Source organism: Pan troglodytes, chromosome 2 (assembly GCF_028858775.2).
Source record: "Pan troglodytes isolate AG18354 chromosome 2, NHGRI_mPanTro3-v2.0_pri, whole genome shotgun sequence".
NCBI classification, from domain to species: domain Eukaryota; kingdom Metazoa; phylum Chordata; class Mammalia; order Primates; family Hominidae; genus Pan; species Pan troglodytes.
The window spans coordinates 37,577,984-37,596,398 of NC_086015.1; the positions used below are offsets into that span (position 1 = coordinate 37,577,984).

The following is an 18,415-nucleotide window of genomic DNA, read 5'->3' on the forward strand; positions in this document are numbered from 1 at the left end:
CTGTAGTTTGTCAACTCATGTCTCTTTGTTACCATCAGATTGTGATATGACTCTTTGGATGGAAACAAAATCCTTTACTGTTCCTTCACTGTCTATAAGATAATGTCTAAAATACCTGGACAAGTTTCTAACTCCAAACTGATCTTGGGCTATCTGGAAACATAAACTCTTTATCCTTGAACACACCTCATATATCCACCCTGATTTCCTAACACAGCCCCACTCCATTCATTTACACACAGTATGTGACTCTCTATAGAATTTACTATTCAAGTCCTAGTCAAGAAACTTCTTGGATTGCAAGTCAGGGCCACTGATCTTCCTGACTTAGAACTCACAGAGGGGCAAACTATTTATGGTGCTATTTAGCTTTTTCTGTATTTATGTTATTTTCCCATCTCTAACACATACCATTTGAAAATAAAGACTATATTTTTATACAGTCTTGTGTGTCACCAATTAGAACTAGAACCAGGCTTAAGGTTATCAGAGGCTGAGAACCCAATAAAAAGTTGATCAATGAAATCAAGTGAAATTTACCCTCTAATTGGTAGCCAACCCTTTTTCTTCAATGCAAGGGAAGACCTTCCCTTTATTCTAGCCAAGATTAACTTCTTTTTATTTCCTATAAACTTTCTAGCATCTCCCACTTCTTTTTCTGGACTCAGGCTAGCTACTTCGAATAAGCCCTTTATTCTCACTCTGACATATCCAAAGCTTATGTTCTATTAAGATCTGAGATGCCATTTTCTTCAAGAAGACTTCTCTGAGCTTCCTAAGTAGAAATTTGTTTTGATTATATAAAATGTGAGTTGCTAAATAAAAATGTGGACATGTTATTTGCTGTACTCTACATAAGAAATTGTACTATTTTAAAAATTTTGTTATCACTTTTGAGACAGAGTCTCACTCTGTCACCCAGTCTGCAGTACAGTGGCACGATCATGGCACACTGCAGCCTCAAACTTCTGGGCTTAAGCAATCTTCCCACCTCAGCCTCCTGAGTAGGTAGGGCTACAGGCATGCACCATCATGTCCAGTTAATTTTTTTAGTTTTGTAGAGATGGGGTCTACCTTTGTTGTCCAGGTTAGTCTCGAACTCCTGGCCTTAAGCAATCCTCTCACCTCATTCTCCCAAAGTGCTAGGATTACAGACGTGAGCCATGTGCCTGGCCTGTACTATTATTTTTCAAAAATGCTTATATCCTATCAATGGTACTTAGTAAATGATCATATGCACACACACACACAGCTGACCCTTGAACTACATGCTTTTAAACTGTGTGGGTCCACTTACACGTGGATTTTCTTCCACCTCTGCCACCCCTGAGATAGCAACACCAACCCCTCCTCTTCCTCCTTAGCCTACTCAAGGTGAAGATGACAATAATGAAGATCTTTATGGTGATCCATTCCACCTAACAATTAGTAAGTAAATATATTTTCTCTTCCTTATAATTTTAATAACATTTTATTTTCTTTCTGAGACGGAGTCTCACCTATCACCCAGGGTGGAGTGCACTGGTGCGATCTCGGCTCACTGAAACCTCTGCCTCCTAGGTTCAAGTGATTCTCCTGCCTCAGCCTTCTGTGTAGGTAGGATTACAGGCCAGCGCCACCACACTCGGCTAATTTTTTTGTATTTTTAGTAGAGATAGGGTTTCACCATGTTGGCCTGGCTGGTCTCAAACTCCTGACCTGAGGCGATCTGCCCACCTCAGCCTCCCAAAGTGCTGAGATTACAGACGTGAGCCATCACACCTGGCTAATAACATTTTATTTTCTCTAGTTTACTTTATTATAATAATACAGTATATAGGCTGGGTGTGGTGGCTCATGCCTGTAACCCAGAACTTTGGGAGGCCGAGGTGTGTGGATCACCTGAGGTCGGGAGTTCGAGACCAGCGTGACTAACATTGAGAAACCCCGTCTCTACTAAAAATACAAATTTAGCTGGGCGTGGTGGCACATGCCTGTAATTCCAGCTACTCAGGAGGCTGAGGCAGGAGAACTGCTTGAACCCAGGAGGCAGAGATTGTGGTGAGCTGAGATTGAGCCATTGCACTCCAGCCTGGGTGAAAGAGCGAGACTCTGTCTCAAAAAAAAGAAAAAAAAATACAGTATATAATATATATAATAAATAAAATATATGTTAATTGACTATGTTATTGGTAAGGTTTCTGGTCAACACTAGGCTATTAGTAGTTATGTTTTGGGGAGTTAAAAATTATATACAGATTTTTCTATTGCACAGGCGTCTGTGTCCCTCTCTAACCTCCTCATGTTCAAGGGTCAACTGTACTTACATATACATGCATACATATCTATCTTCATTCATTATCCATATCCAAAATTTATTGAAAGTTATATATAAAACGTCTTACTTGATTGCCCTAACACAAAGGGTTCTTGTCAGATGTTAATATGCCCCCATTTCCTAATCTATGATTAAAGAACAAAGTGGAAAGTGGCTATGCTAATATAAAACTAGTGATTCACATTTTCTTTCAGAAGACAAAGATGAGAATTACTATCCCATAATCTATTCTGTTTGCTTTTATGGAATGACATTAATAAAATGTCATTTGTGGGAAGGCAGGGGTTAAATGTTTTTTTAAAAATTGTGAAACTTCAGAATCATTTTAAAATAATTCAATGGAAGCAATCTTCAATAGAATCAATTTATTATCCCACATATCTCATAAATATAATTTGTTGGAAAAGAATTAAAATATTCGAGCTATTACAATTGAGGCAGACTTTTCTTTAACTCCCTTATATCTTAGGTGTGCCAGTCATCAAATAGAACAGAAGAACATAATCAAATTAGATTAATTAGTAGATTAAAAAGCATATCTCCAAACAGAATGATAGTTTGCATAACTGCAAATAGCATTTCGTGGATTGCAAAGGTTCCAACACTGCATGAACTCTTTGGGAGAGAAAATAGAGAAAAAGGGTTAATTTCACAGTCATGCAGTAAAGTTAGGTTTCCAACAAATATTGAACCAACTTACTCTCTATTGAGAGTTCCAACACAGGGGACAGCATGCAAAAAGAAAAAAAGAAAAAAAAGAAAAACACACAAATTAGTCGCCATCAATGCAAAGTTCCTGTATGGAAGAAAAACACTCAGAAAATAAAAGTGACAAATGTTTTTCAAAGTTTTATGATAAACTCAAAATAGTTTTTAAAACAAGACTTAAATGAATAGTATGGGAGAAGAACATATGATTTTGTTTCTCTTGCACCTCTTTGCCAGGAAAATTAAGAAAACTAAAGACAAAAACTCTTTTTTTTCCAGACCCTATCAATCCTTGAGGTTAAGCATCTGAAAATAATCCAAGAATAATAGACACATACTCCCACTTCTGAATGGGGCCAACATTTGGTTCCAAAGCATAGTCCATAGAATTTTTTCCTTTCTTTTCTCTTTTTTTTCCTCCTCTCAGAAGCAATACTTTCACAAGTTAAAATATTTCTGTGAAGGCTTGAAACAATAACTATTGCTTGGAAGTAATAAAAGTAACTATACTACTACTTTTTATTTTCCCTAGGTAAGATGTGTGTTATGGTCTCCTGCTCTAAAGACTGCAGGCAGCTGAGCTGCCTAGAATGCTCGTCAGGAGATTCAACTGTGCCTCATTTTAGTAGCCACAGATTGAATTCCTACCGTAGCTGTCCAAGACTCAAGAGTATGATTCAAGAGGTAGTGTTACAAATACCATAAAATGCCAATTCAAAGCATGCACCACAGTGAAGGCAGTTCTTTCCAGAGTCAAGTGCCAGAAATATATGGGATGGCTTTTGGCAACTGATACTGCTTGCATTTGAGGGGGAAAAAATGGGTCCAGAGCAGTCAAAATAAAAATCTGCTGCAAACCCCTTAATTTAAAAAATTTGATTTTTAAAAAACGTATATATGGTACTTGGTATGTACTAAGGGTTTACATGAGGTGGATTTTACTATTAACTGTTTTACAGATTAATAATTAATAATTAAAGTACATACTGCTAATAAATTGGAGGTAGAATTTGAACCCAAGCAATCTAGCTCCACTATCCTTACCTGTTATTTTAAATTTTCCCTCACACTGCTTAAGTAATCCTTCCAAAAGGTACGTCTTGTCTACTCAGTGACTGCTCACTGCCCTCAAGATAATGTCCAAACCAAGCCTACCATTTTGCAGTACAATATGTGTTGTACTGCTTCACTTATAAAAAATACTAAAAGGCTTTAAATTATACATTTGCTGATTTATGGTCTAAATTATTGTCTTACAGATATTGTGGTTAATTATTTATTTCTATATGGGTATATGAAGGAAAAAAAGTTCATTTATCAAATTACAGACATCAAATAATTTCATCTTCCAAGGGTATAGGTTCCTGAACATATGTTTCTATTTTAGTGTCAACGACAAAGAGTTGATCATATATGACAGGGGTCAGCAAACTATGGCCTGCAAGCTATTTCTAATTCTTACACTTTAAAAAATGACTTTAAAAGCAATCAAAAGGCTATTTAGTGATACATGAAAATTATATAACCACATGGTCAGGCATGGTGGCTCACGCTTGTCATCACAGCACTTTGGGGGGACACAATGGACAGATCACTTGAGGCCAGGAGTTCAAGACCAGCTTGGCCAACATGGTGAGACCCCGTCTCTACTAAAAATACGAAAAATGAGCAGAGTATGGTGGCACATGACTGTAATCCCAGCTACTTGGAAGGCTGAGGCATGAGAATCGCTTGAACCCAGGAGGCGGAAGTTGCAGTGAGCCAAGATCATGCCACTGCACTCCAGCCTGGGTGACAGAAAGAGATCTTGTCTCAAAAAAAAAAAAAAAAAAAAAAAAAAAAATTACACACACACACCCCCCCTCACATTTTAATGTTCATAAATAAAGTTTTATTGCAACCCAACACACACATTTGTTTGTTCATTGCCTGTTAAGGGTGCCTTCATGCTATAATGGCATAATTGAGTAGCTGGGATAGAGACCCTTATGGTCTGCAAAGCCACATTATTTACAGAAAATAGTTGCTGAGTCTGATATAGAACAAAATTGCATTCAGAAAGAAGATATCAAAAAAAGTTGCTTGATTCTGAAGACGGAACTGTTGGTCTAAAAATACATTAAAAAGGGAGGGGTGCAGCTATTTAAAAAATATCAGAATACAATGCAAAAACTCAAACATTTTTAACTCGGCACAGGATGGTGACATGTCTAGTTTATCCTTAATGAATTACATTATTGACAGAGTCTCTGATGGACAATCAATGGCCACACAAAAATAAGAAAATCTTCCCATTACATTTGTCTTCACAGAACTGACTAAAAAACAAAAACCAAAATCAAACAAACAAGATGGGTAGATAAGAATTTTATGTTGCTATAAAGCCCTAAGAAGAGAAATCTGATGCAATCCTAGGGAAAATGGTAGCTGGTTCTCCACCTGTATTAAGAGAGCCCAAACATTTGTGCTCAGTTAAGTTCCTATACCAGTGTTAAACTCAGCTTTCCTATTTGATCTTTTTTAAAAAAGTTTGTCTTTATCACTATACATCATGGCATCCAACCAAACTGCATTATTGACTTAACAAAAAGTCAAAAACTGTGACTTCAAGAAATAATCTAGCTTTGGTCTTATATCTTCCAGTAGCAGGAATTATTGAAGATGCTTAATAACTATATATTTCAAAGTTGAACAGACTATTAATTTAAATGTTTAATAAAACAAATTAACCCAAATAACTGTCTTGTCCTTTGCTTATATTGCCAACTAAAAATATCAACAGTTAATCTGTTCAGGATTTATAGAAATTTTTACATTAAAGTAAGACTTACAGCTGTAATCAGTGATAGCAATATCTATCTAGAATGGTATAGTTATCTACATGTTCAATTATAAGTTACAAACTTTAAAAGATTTTAGTAAACTGCTTACCAAATGTATTTTCTTCTTTGTCTTTTAATGGGATATTTTACCCTCAAATAAATATAACTTCTGATAGAATAATCTTTGAAAATATTGTTTTAAAGTATAAGCAATTTATTTAAATAATTAAGTATATCCCCCACTGGATTTAAATCTTTAGCTGGATTTTAGTTTATGTACAATGTGGGATTTCATTATCTTTAAGTAGTGTTGTAAGTAATGAAAATACTAAAAATAGAAAAAAATGAGGAAATGAGATGTGCAACAATAAAGTGAAGACAATAAAAAGAAACAGTAAAGTGAAATTCATTAATATTTTTCTTATTTCCTTGCCACATCTCCCGCTCACTTAGGTTAGAAAGTCTCCTGTAGACATTTGGTATCCTAAGGGAAGATTTCACCATTATCAAACATATTGCTGGAAACAGAATATGTGACCACAGTTTTATAACAGTACTATGCATCAAGGTAAACCAAAATTTCACAGTACACATGCAGATTACATATAAGTACTTAAATAAATATATTTTAATCAACATTAAAAATGAACAAAGTTCTGAAAATTTTTATGGACTACTTCAATGTAAGAAATGTCTCATATTACTACCAAACTATGGCTGGAACCACATTTTGTGCCTTTGTGTTAATGACAATTCTTTTCTACAAAATTATTATTTCAAAATTGAAACATATTTACATCAATGCTGTAATTAATCACAGACGAAAACAAAATAAAATGTTAAAAACCTTTTCAACTTACCCCAATTATGTCTTTTACAAACACTAAAACAGTCTTAGTAACACAAAATACACCAACTTGACTAAATTACTTGAGTTGTAACTGTATCCCCTTTATTTCAGTCTTAGACCATCTATCATTGGAGAAGCTCAAATAGTTACCAGAGATTAATTTCTAAATTACGTATGATACCAAACAATTTTAATTATGCTTGAAAATATTACTGCCATTTTGGGACAATAAAATAAAAATGGCCTACAGTTTTTCTGCTTTGACAATATACAAATGATACCCTATAGAAATAAATAATCTTAAATACTAAAACATACCTTGCCATGAGGGTCAGCAAACATTCTTGTGAAAATTTCACATAATCTTTTCAGTTCAACTCGACTGCCAAGATAATACAGTGGTTAATTAATATCTTGCTGTAGCAAGAAGTCATGTAAAAGTAACTTTACATATAATTTTCTTAAAAAAAAAAAAAAGGTTAGGTTGGGCATGGTGGCTCACGCCTATAATCCTAGCATTTTGGGAGGCTGAGGTGAGAGGCTCGCTTGAGCCCAGGAGTTCAAGATCAGCCTGGGCAAGATGGCAAGACCCTGTCTCTATAAATTTTTAACAAAACAGCTGCAATGGTCGGGCACGGTGGTTCATGTCTGTGATCCCAGCACTTTGGAAGGTCGAGGTGGGCAGATCACTGGAGGTCAGGAGTTTGAGACCAGCCTGGCCAACATGGTGAAACCCTGTCTCTACTAAAAATACAAAAAAGTAGCTGCGCTGGGCATGGTGGCACATGTCTATAATCCCAGCTACTCGGGAGGCTGAGGCAGGAAAATTGCTTGAACCCGGGGGGCAGAGGTTGCACTGAGCTGAGATTGTGCCACTGTATGCCAGCCTGGGCGACAGGGTTAGACTCTGTCTCAAAAAACAAAAAAAAACAAATCAGCTGGGTGTGGTGGTGCACGCCTGTAGTACCAGCTACGTGGGAGGGTTGTTTGAGCCCAGGAATTTAAGGCAGCAGTGAACAATGATTGTGCCACTGCACTCCATCCTGGGTGACAAAGCGAGATCTCATCTCTTTAAAAACAGAAACAACAACGAAATCAATAGAAAAAATCAGCCCTAAAAATTGAGAAATTTGTGGGATGTACCAGTCAGGGCTAAATACAAAGTTACCAAATACAACAATTATTCTGTTGTAACCCACACTATCTTAAAGGTTAAAAGTTAAGAAGAAAAATACAATTATCCTTCATTAATGGAGTGTGACAGGAGAAATTTTACATATGGCATTCCCAATACATGAATTTTATCCTTTTAAGTGTTAAGACGTTTTCTTAAATGTTGCTACTGATGGGATAAAATCATTCTAAACTATGCTTACTCCCTTGCCATTTAAAATGACCAACACATGAATCCTATCCTTTTAGGTGTTAAGACATTTTCTTAAATGTTGCTATACTTACGGGCTAAAATCATTCTAAACTATGCCTACTCCCTTGCCATTTACAATGGCACGCTGAATCTAATATTAACTTAATCTTGATGGGCTGGGAACAATATTATGATGGTGGATTGCAGTGATTCATGACGTGTGATATGAACACATGAAAATATATTTAGGTAATACAGAAACATTTATTTTAAATTATATAGTTCTAATACTTCCTAAAATAAATACACAGGAAGTAAGTACATCAAACTCTTATTTCACAGGTATCAAGTCAGGAAGTAACCCTGCACATTCCACCATGCTTAAACCTATGAAATATCTGAAGCTAGATTCTCAAAGGGGTCAACTATAGGTTTAAAACATCACACAGACAAGGACAATAAGGCAAGTAGGGGGAAAAAACAAGCTAATACCATTAGTAAAGGAAACGAAACCCCAAACCCAAAATATTAACAAATATCTGTTCTTAAAGAAATTCAGTCCAACTCAACTTTGTATTACACTAAAATTCACATATTACATGCACACTAAGAATATATCTTCATTTCCAAATAAGCATAAACATTCTTCTTCTCATTGAAAAACTTACCAGAAACAAATTTTAATAAACCAGTCAGTTTTATCACTATGTACTTTTTATTATTAAATATTAAAATTAATAACATTTTAAATTTAATTTCTATGTGTGAATAAAAAGTTTCCTTTCAAAATGTTTTGCTTAATAGAACAAATTTTTTTTTTTTTTTTTTTTTTTTTTTAGTAATGAAAGTATAGATGGTCCTAAAAGACTGAAGCTTTGGAAAAACACTTTGAAGCAACCATATGAATTCAGGACAAGTCTGTTTCTACACCAGTATCTCTAAAGTGTTACAGAAACAAAGTAAAATCAAAAAGCGCTAACCTGATAGTAAAATCATTTTAAGACAACGCATCTCACCTTAGTGTTCTCTGATTTTTTAATAAGTTCTGCAGACCTAGGAGGCCTTCTTTCCTTTCTGACCAATTGGAACTAGCACATCTATTGAGGACTTCTGCCACATCTTCCGTCTGCCTCATATATGTAGGAATACTACCATTTCGAGAACTATAGGAGCGTTCTGAACAAGCACTAGATGCATCGCTGTTGGCGTCATCATCTGAATGCATTCCATATGATTCATATCTTCTTCGAGCTGGTTTTTTCTGTTATACATCAAGAATCTCATTAGCAGTAGCCAAAAGAATATATTGGTATTTCATAATTTCTACTGACCACAAAAGGATTGATTTTTGTTTTAAAATCAGTGCAAAGCATGCTCCTAATCATTGTAATAACAGAATGTCAGTATTTAGTTTTTCTTCAGAAAACAAGTTTTAGAAGTTAGTAGAAGGTAAAATAATCCTTAACTATGGGAAGTGGTAGAAGCAGAGTAAGACTATATGGAAGTTCAGATATGTAAAGTGGGAAGCGCTAAAAAATGTGGGTTTTTCCTTTCCCCTTTTCACGAAAAACCAAGAACTACTAGAATGTAAATGAACAGAAACTATACTAGAAATTTGAGTTGGTAAGAAGAAAATATTACCTTTTTAAAGAAAGAGTATAATGGATCAGAAAAACATTTTCCATGTATAAAGTTCCATTTTTTTCTGTCTATCTTTTCTTTATTCTCCTTTTACCTCCATTACCACTTCTCTTGCCACTATTCCTTCCCTTGTACCCAACCCTCATGTCTCCTAGAGAAATAAAATACAAAGAATGATGAAAAACTATTTAGTCTACTATTATTTTAAGGAGGCGAACTCCTTGAGAGCCCTCTATGCTTTTCTCAATGTATCTATATTGTTTAATTCAATAAATATAAGAAAGCATATTCAGATTCCTTTGATTTCTTTACATCTAAATCTTATTTAATATATGTAAATGCCAGTTATACCTTGCATATTTCAAGTGAAATGAGAAAGAATAGTTTATTTAAGATTTCCTTAAAAGAGCTGAAAACAAATCTTTATGTTATCTGATACTTGAATTTTGGCTGATGAGTGGTGAAGATGTCTATAAAACAGATTAAACACAATAATTCAGTGTGAATGACCTCATTTCATTTGTATGAAGTAGTCAAGCTGAAAGAATGAGCACCTCCAGAGGACATTATTCAAGCAGTATCTCTCTCGATAACCATATTTATGTATGTCTAAGGATTTTACTTCTACTTTAATTTTTAATAGAAGACCATCATTTGTTAAATTGATGAAAGAAAAAAAAGTTATGGTATCATAAGATGTCAGAAAATAGCAATGTCTATACCTTAGTCCGTATGTCTCCTAAGAGCTGAGAGCAGTAAATTTTTAAAGAGAAAAATTGAAAATAATGAAGAACATTTTGCTAATCAGCACAGTGAAATAGGCATTAACAATGCCTATGATCAGAAACATTACGTTTTTTTCACACATAGGTACAAAGAACTGCTTATTAGCAGGCTGTGTCTTTAATCTTGTCAATATTCTTTAGTTCAAAGAGAAATAGTGATGCTACAAAAAATATTCCCATAACCAGTTTTCTCAAAGAAACCTAAATGTTCTTCCTATTTGGATCCTTTTGTCATTTCCAAAGTTAAGTGTATTTCTATGATTTTCTCCAGCACAAATTAGGCTTACTAGCTGGAAAGTTTTTTCCTAAAAATTGGTAGTTGTAAGTGGAACTTCTGTGCTCTGCAAATAATGGAAGTATTCAGAATCAGATTACTGGGAGTCAAACTTTAGCCTTGGTAGTTAAACATTCCTCATATAATTCAAACACACCATCTCAGTGTTCTAAGTAATAGTTCAAGAAAAACCCAATCAATTCATAACATTTATGTAAGCAGAATTTAACTGGTAAATTATCCAATTTAAAAAACCCAGAAAACATGATTTGAGATACAGGGATGAGGAATAGCAAATCAAAAACATCTCATTAATTCAATATCATCAGAACAAGATGTGATCAATATATCCCATGTTGAAGAGAACAAAGTCCCTACTTAATTATATTAATTTATAAAAAATAATCAAGTGGCCGAAGTAACGGGAAAAATTCAGCACAGCGAAATGGTTAGCGCAGAACTACACGTGTGATATTCAATAAATTATAGCTATTACCAATGAATATTTTTAAAAACTTGCCTTTTCAAATCTATGCGGCAAACACTGTATTATATCAACACTAGTTAAGATGGGATCTACGATTTTAGGAAGCATATTTTTTTTTAATTTCAAAACAAAGATGAGGCCTCTTACAAGTTCTGGGTAAGAAGCTGAGTAAATGTTTCTCAAACATAGGATTAATATCATAATCTGAAAGAGGAAGTGATACTGAATTGACTTGGGAAATTAGCCAAAGCCAATTACATACATTTTTAAAAATGCTACTTCTTACATAATTTTAACTGACAAAAACAACAATGATATATGTATTGCAATCTTCTGACAAGCTATCATGGATCTGTAGAATATGTTTTTAAATCTCACTGTTTAATGTGTCAGACATAAAGAATTATATCTAACTATAAGATATAATATATCTTAATTATAATTTGCCTTGAGGTTGTGCTTTTAGTTCAAAAAACACAGATAAAATACTACACAAAATCCAGCCCCAAAGTAAAATAATCCCTAAATACCAAAGTTTAAGCTAGAGTTGAAATTACATGATTTTAAGTGTACATATTTATATAGTTTATTTCCCTTATCTTAAGTATACTATAGTGTATAAAACACATTACCATATTAAAGACATCTATATTTATATTTCTGATAGCCCATCAGTAATACTGGCCCTGGTATAAAATTCTGATTAATAAGGATCAAGAATTAATTATATTCTGCTTTTTACACTGCCCACATTTTATCTTTAGATTTAATCACTGATTTTTCCCCAACCCCTTTCCCACATGGATAGACTGGCTTACTCATTCAACAGTTTCATAATTGGAACATTTATAATGATAAGAAAATGGAGAAGAGTACCAAGGCATCTGCCACCGCCTCCTCCACATCAGAACCTGTGTTCAGGACTCGCATGGCACTAACAGAAGACGACAGTCGACTTGATTGGCTGATCCCATAACCTGGACCTAATTCATCAAAAGAAGGAAAATAGATTTGAAGGAGTCATAAATGTAACAGGGTCAGGTTGGGAAACTTTAAGACCTTTACAGGGGAAGGAAAAAAAACCAATGGGGCAAAGCATTTTAAAAGCAATATTGTATTTTCTGGGCACATTTAGTTTTTGGCAAAATAAAAGGGTAAAGACAATTAAAATTACTGACAATGTGTGAAAAATAAAGAACGGTCGCTATTTATTTACAACCACAAGGTAGAAGGAAGCATGGCTGGCAGACTAAGGGCTTGCAAGTCTATAGCCCTGTAATCCAGCTCTATCAGTTCAGGCAAATATCATCCATATGGCTGAATCACAAGAGTAACCCAGGACAAAGATCAATCCTCAACCAATAGTGGTTAGGGAGATCCATGAAGGCACACTAGAAATTTACAAGGAAAATAAGCTCTAATTATTATCTCCTGTCCTTCAAGATAAGTTGGTTTTATTCTACAACTAAGAGACATCCATTTGATAACTGTTAAGTGTCTACTATGTGCCCGACATTCTGAGGCATACAGAGACAAACCAGAGATGAATTCTCCCCCTCAACTGCTTTCTATACCATCATTTACAATTAAAACACTTCATCCACCATTTTGGTTTTTTTTTTTTAAACATATATACAAAGATGAGAACATAAAAACAATTCTATATTTAAAAATGACACAACAGGTTATACAAAAAAATGTCCATATACCAGTGAGAAAAATGCTCAATACAGTTGCTAAAGGGGAAAATGTTACTTGGGAGAAAAGAAAAAAAAAAGTTTATTCTCCAACAAATTAAATTTAAATAATAAAAAATCAATTTTAAAACATGAATATTATTTAATGGAAACTGAAAAGGATAAAATCTGAGATGAATGCCAGATGATAGTGAAAATGTACTCATCCTTCACCTGAGGCCCCATACACTTCGGGGGCGTAGAGGGCACCAGTTGATCTGGAATGGTGTCTGGAGGCTGGAATAACAGGACCATACAAACCTCATCTATTACCACAGAAACAAGGAATAGTGGCAGCACTACTGTCAGGCAAGGAGAGTTAGTTAACACTGGTGTTATTCTTTATAGTTAATGATCAGAGTATTGCCAAACAGGGCAATGGAACATTAGCATTGCACCATCATTCCTGACACAAAAACACATCTTACACCTAAGTGGACAGACAGGCCTACAGGAGACAAAAGAAGTATTCAAATGGAAGGAAATGTTGAAGGTACAAGCATGAAACAAAAAAACGAACATTATAGTGTAAAAAAAAAACCACTATGGTAACTAGTAACTAATAAAATCTTATCTCCTTTAATTCTGACATCCAATGAGGCAGTAAATTACTATTCAATTTTACAGATGGTGCTATGGTCTAACTGACTGACCTTCTACAACACCTGCTTCATTCATATGTAGAAATCTTAATCCTCAAGGTGATGGTATTAGGAGATAGGTGGGGCCTGTAGGAGCCAGTTTGCCCTAATGACTGGGATTAGTGCCTTTACAAAAGAGACCCCAGAAAGCTAGCTAGCTCCTTCTAACATTTGAAAACACAATGAGAAGGCATCATCTGTGAACAAAGGAATGGGTCCTCATCAGACACCAAATTTGCTGGTTCTTTAATCTTAGACTTCCTAGTCTCCCAAACCATGCCGAATAAACTTCTGTCATTTAAAAGTACATAATCTATGTTATTTTGTTACAGTAGCCTGAACAAACTAAGATGAGGAAGCTAAAGCCTAGAGAGAGATTAATTAATTTGATTATAGCCACACTACTAGTAAGTGATACATTTCAGTATCTATACTCTTTTAATTCCTCTGCCCTTAAACAGTAGATGTACCATCTTTAATTTACATTGTTGAAAAGTCAATACACCTCATTTTGTTAACATTAACATTTTCCATAATGGTTCACATAACATAAATTCTGCATTCAGTATATTATTTAAATATCAAGGCACATTTGAATATAAAAAAATACTAATAATTTAACCAAAATGTAGAAATTTGTGACATATCTCCCTATATATTGCTCTAAAATCTAAATTTAGCATATTTTGCATAACACCATAAAGTTAACTTTTCTCTTACATACAGAAATGAATAGCCAAAAAATGCATTTTAATATTTAATAAAATATATTACTTTAATTTAGAAAGTTATTCTTCCTCAGATATATTAGAGCAGTTAAAATACTTTTAACATGAGTCACTCTTTTGTTTGCTACAGGACAGCCTTAACAAACAGGAAGACTGAAAGAAAGGAGGATGTAAACTAAGAGAATGCTGCAGAAAATGTTTAGTTAGCCCCGAAAGGTGACTGGTGTCATTAGAAAAATAAACTAAAATACATTGTTAGTTTTAATTTTACCTAACAGAAATAATTTCTAAAATGATGAGGAGGAGTTGAACAAATTTAAAAATGTCTAGTGGACAAAAATCTTTGAAACACTTTACAGAATCAATAGTTATCTGTGACTTGAAGATAATAGGTGTCTGAAATAAAGTAAGCCTTTAAAATATCTTGGTTCCAGAAATACATGGAAACTAAAGGTGCAAGTTCCAGAGAAGTTAAACTTTGCTCGGCTCTAATTTATTTCTGATGCTTTAGGGCCCTCAGGCTAAACTTGTGATTCATCTGCTGAATAACAATATCCAGCCATAAGCAACAAGGGGATTCCACCAAAGAAACAAATAATAGAAAGGACCAAAGAATGTAGGCAAATGTAGCAGAGAATGGGAATAGCAAGAACAACTTAATCTCTGGGAATGCTACCTTTCATCCCTGCAAAACAAACAGGGCTAATCTGCTGCCTTTGCTATGCAGTACCCATATGTAAATAAAATGGCTATAAAAAAGCCAATTCTTCTAAAACTATGACTAAAAGGTTTAGTCATCTTCAGTGCAAATAGGAACTTTCATGAGAATCAGGAAAACTGTTTCCTTTAATATTAAAATTTAAGTAATTTTAAATTGTCAAATGGAAGCTTTGAGATGAACTAGAATATTAATGACTAGACAAAATATTTAAGAACTGGTATATTAAACAATGTTTACTTTCACAGTAATTAGTAGTAGATTATAAAGGTCCTCTAATCTCTAACTATTGTACAGGTTTACAAAGTACAGAAACACATTTTGGTTTCTTCTTGATATGTTTTCTAGTAATGTGCAATATCAACATTATATAAATGCAGGTGCCATTAAGAAATCTGAGATCCTTCCCACTGAAGTGTAATTTAACTGTTTCTAGGGTAAGTGATTAGAGTTTCAGGGGGAAGAGGTAGAGTGGTAATAGCAGCAGCAGTGGTGGTAGCAGTGATGATGACCATGATGACCATGATAATTGAGTGCTCATTATGTGTCAAGCACTGCCTTGAGGGAGTTTTTCACGTATTTCTCATTTATGAGTCTCCAAAACAATCCTAAGAAGTACACACTATTATTATCCTTGTTTTATAGATGAGGAAACTCAGGCATAGAAAGGTTACATAGCTGGGGAATGAACCCAGGCCACCTGACCCTATGATATACATTCTTAAACCACCACACACCCAACTCCACTTCCCTCCACTCCTGAAAGTGGCATGATTATTTTATACACATGTAGGATTTATTTCATTTCTTTAAATGTATATCCATGAGGATGCACCACGTATATGTGTATGCGCATGCACATGCACACATACAGACATTCTGCAGACTAACTCTATTGCATATGAACTAAAAATATCTCTGACAAAGTACCTGCCACACACAGCCTTAGTGATGTGGAACAGTTCTTTTTACTTTGGCACCTCCCCACAGAGGGAAAAGAAAGAGGGAAACTCTCTGGCACCTGGGGCTGGAACACAAACAAGGGTTGGGCATACTCCTGTGATTCTAGCTTTAATGGGGTTTTCTAGGTCAGTACAAAAAAGCCTAGTATATTTGAGCCAAATGGCCCAGAGAATGAGAAATTAACCACTAGAAATTCTTGGCCAGGTGCGGTGGATCACACCTGTAATCCTAACACTTTAGGAGGCCGAGGTAGGTGGATCACCTGAGGTCAGGAGTTCGAGACCAGCTTGGTCCAGTATCATGAAACCCCGTCTCTACTAAAAATAGAAAAATTAGCTGGGTGTGGTGGTGGGTGCCTGTAATCCCAGCTACTCAGGAGGCTGAGGCAGGAGAATCGATTGAACCTGGGAGGTGGAGGTTGCAGTGAGCCAAGATCGTGCCACTGCACTCCAGCCTGGGCAACAGAGTGAGACTCCACCTCAAAACAACAACAACAACAACAATGAAAGAAATTCTATACTACCATATGTATCTGAGGAAATAAGAATTCCACTGGATAAGTAGAACTAGGTTCTCCCTGAGCATTCCAAAGTCCAAAGAGCAACCTTCTAAGTATTACAGTAAACTACACTGTGTTAAAGAAAAAAAATCTGGCCAGGTGCGGTGGCTCACGCCTGTAAACCCAGCACTTTGGGGGGCCGAGGCGGGCGGATCATGAGGTCAGGAGATCAAGATCATCCTGGCTAACACGGTGAAACACCGTCTCTACTGAAAATACAAAAAAATTAGCCGGGCGTGGTGGCAGGCGCCTGTAGTCCCAGCTACTCAGGAGGCTGAGGCAGGAGAATGGTGTGAACCCAGGAGGCGGAGCTTGCAGTGAGCCGAGATCGTGCCACTGCACTCCAGCCTGGGTGACAGAGCGAGACTCCGTCTCAAAAAAAAAAAGAAAAAAAAGAAAAAAAATCTGAAATGGCTACAGGCTTGTGCATTTAAACAAAGTACTAGTTAAAATGCTGAAGGATCACACAGAAATTCTAAAGATTCTCAATGTACATACAAAACTGTACCTCTCCAGTTATCCTAATACTGAATGTTTAAAAAATCATTTAATATTTTTATAATTGAGGTAAATATAGTATTACAATCAAGGTTACAATACAGTTGGGGACAAACAAGTTTTACCGCAGTGACAAGAGCATTAGCTCATAGGAAATGACTGTTAAACTGTAAAATATTATAAAAATGTTAATCCCTACCATTAATAAGTAGTTCAGATGTTATTTTGTGGCATTCTTTTTAGTAACCTAAGTTAAATGATCTAAGCTGAAATGTTAACATTTCCGCTGAAAAAGACAAAAGTATTTTATCAAACTAGTCCGCATTTCACTTGAGATTAAATATTTAAATATCTTTAAATTTGCAGGTTTACTTGTTAAGAAAGATCTAGACTTCAATATTCTGAAGTTTAAACCTGTGTGACATTTACTTGATTATGAAGGCAATCTGTTAATACAATGACTAACATATTCATTTCAGACATGTAAATCAAGTCAAAGGAATTTCCCAAACGTGTAATTTCCTTTCCTCAAAATGACAGAAAAGGGGTAGAGAGAAAGATCTGTCGACAAAGAAAGCTAAATCCCAGGTATGCTGAAGTTAACAGATAGTGATAACACCATGGATAAGCAATGCACATAACACCTGCCCGAATACGTACCGAGGGGCTGAAAAGAGCGAACAGGACTTGTGTCTCTGCTGCTCTCCCGACTAGCTTCCCGGCTGCATCCTTGACTCACACTTGGTCGAGGAATACGACTGCTTCGGGCTGGTGTGAAGCAACAGCAGCACACACAGTAAGGGAGAAAACAGAACAGAGTTTGCATTTTAAAAAATTTTGTTTTTTTCTTTCTTAAAGACTGATCAGTAACTTAAATTTTTCTAAGGCTGAAAAGAAATTACTCTTGCTGAAGCATTACCAGGAATACAGTTAAATTCTTAAATATGGTCCTCTAGTTTGTATGAAATTAGAAGGGCAAATAATATTTTACCAAACTAAAAATGCTGCAAATAAAAATATTTAACATACTGTACAATACAGTAAAACTCAATTTTTCTCTTTGTTCACTGAACTATAGAGGCTTCTAACACTTTTGGTATCTTAGGTTAAAATCTTGCTTTTAATAGAGAGAAAAACCCTATACTTATCAAATATTAATCTAAAGTAAAATACCCATTCTTAAATTCTTAGTTCAAGATAGAGAGGAAAAAATGCCAGGTGCAGTGGCTCATTCCTTTAATTCCAGCAACATGGGTAGGTGAGGGGGGAGAACTGCCTGAGGCTGGGAGATCGAGATCAGTCTGGGCAACATAGTGAGACCT

At 35.2% G+C, this 18,415-nt stretch overlaps 1 protein-coding gene across 50 annotated transcripts in view; it reads right to left on the minus strand.

Annotated features, from left to right (window-relative positions):
* The window catches only part of CLASP2 (cytoplasmic linker associated protein 2), a 221,376-nt gene that overhangs the window by 67,307 nt on the left and 135,654 nt on the right, over nucleotides 1-18,415 (minus strand). For 16 of the 50 annotated variants that reach the window (XM_054681601.2, XM_054681602.2, XM_054681596.2 and 13 more), the window contains 6 exons: nucleotides 17,754-17,861; nucleotides 13,161-13,223; nucleotides 12,127-12,233; nucleotides 10,427-10,450; nucleotides 9,080-9,324; nucleotides 7,016-7,079 (listed from right to left, as the gene is read on the minus strand). In XM_054681601.2, the coding sequence (XP_054537576.1) occupies nucleotides 7,016-7,079; nucleotides 9,080-9,324; nucleotides 10,427-10,450; nucleotides 12,127-12,233; nucleotides 13,161-13,223; nucleotides 17,754-17,861 (611 nt within the window). The remainder of the gene's footprint in view (nucleotides 1-7,015; nucleotides 7,080-9,079; nucleotides 9,325-10,426; nucleotides 10,451-12,126; nucleotides 12,234-13,160; nucleotides 13,224-17,753; nucleotides 17,862-18,415) is intronic. The other 34 variants (XM_024355363.3, XM_054681612.2, XM_054681610.2 and 31 more) reach the window with 3 other exon arrangements.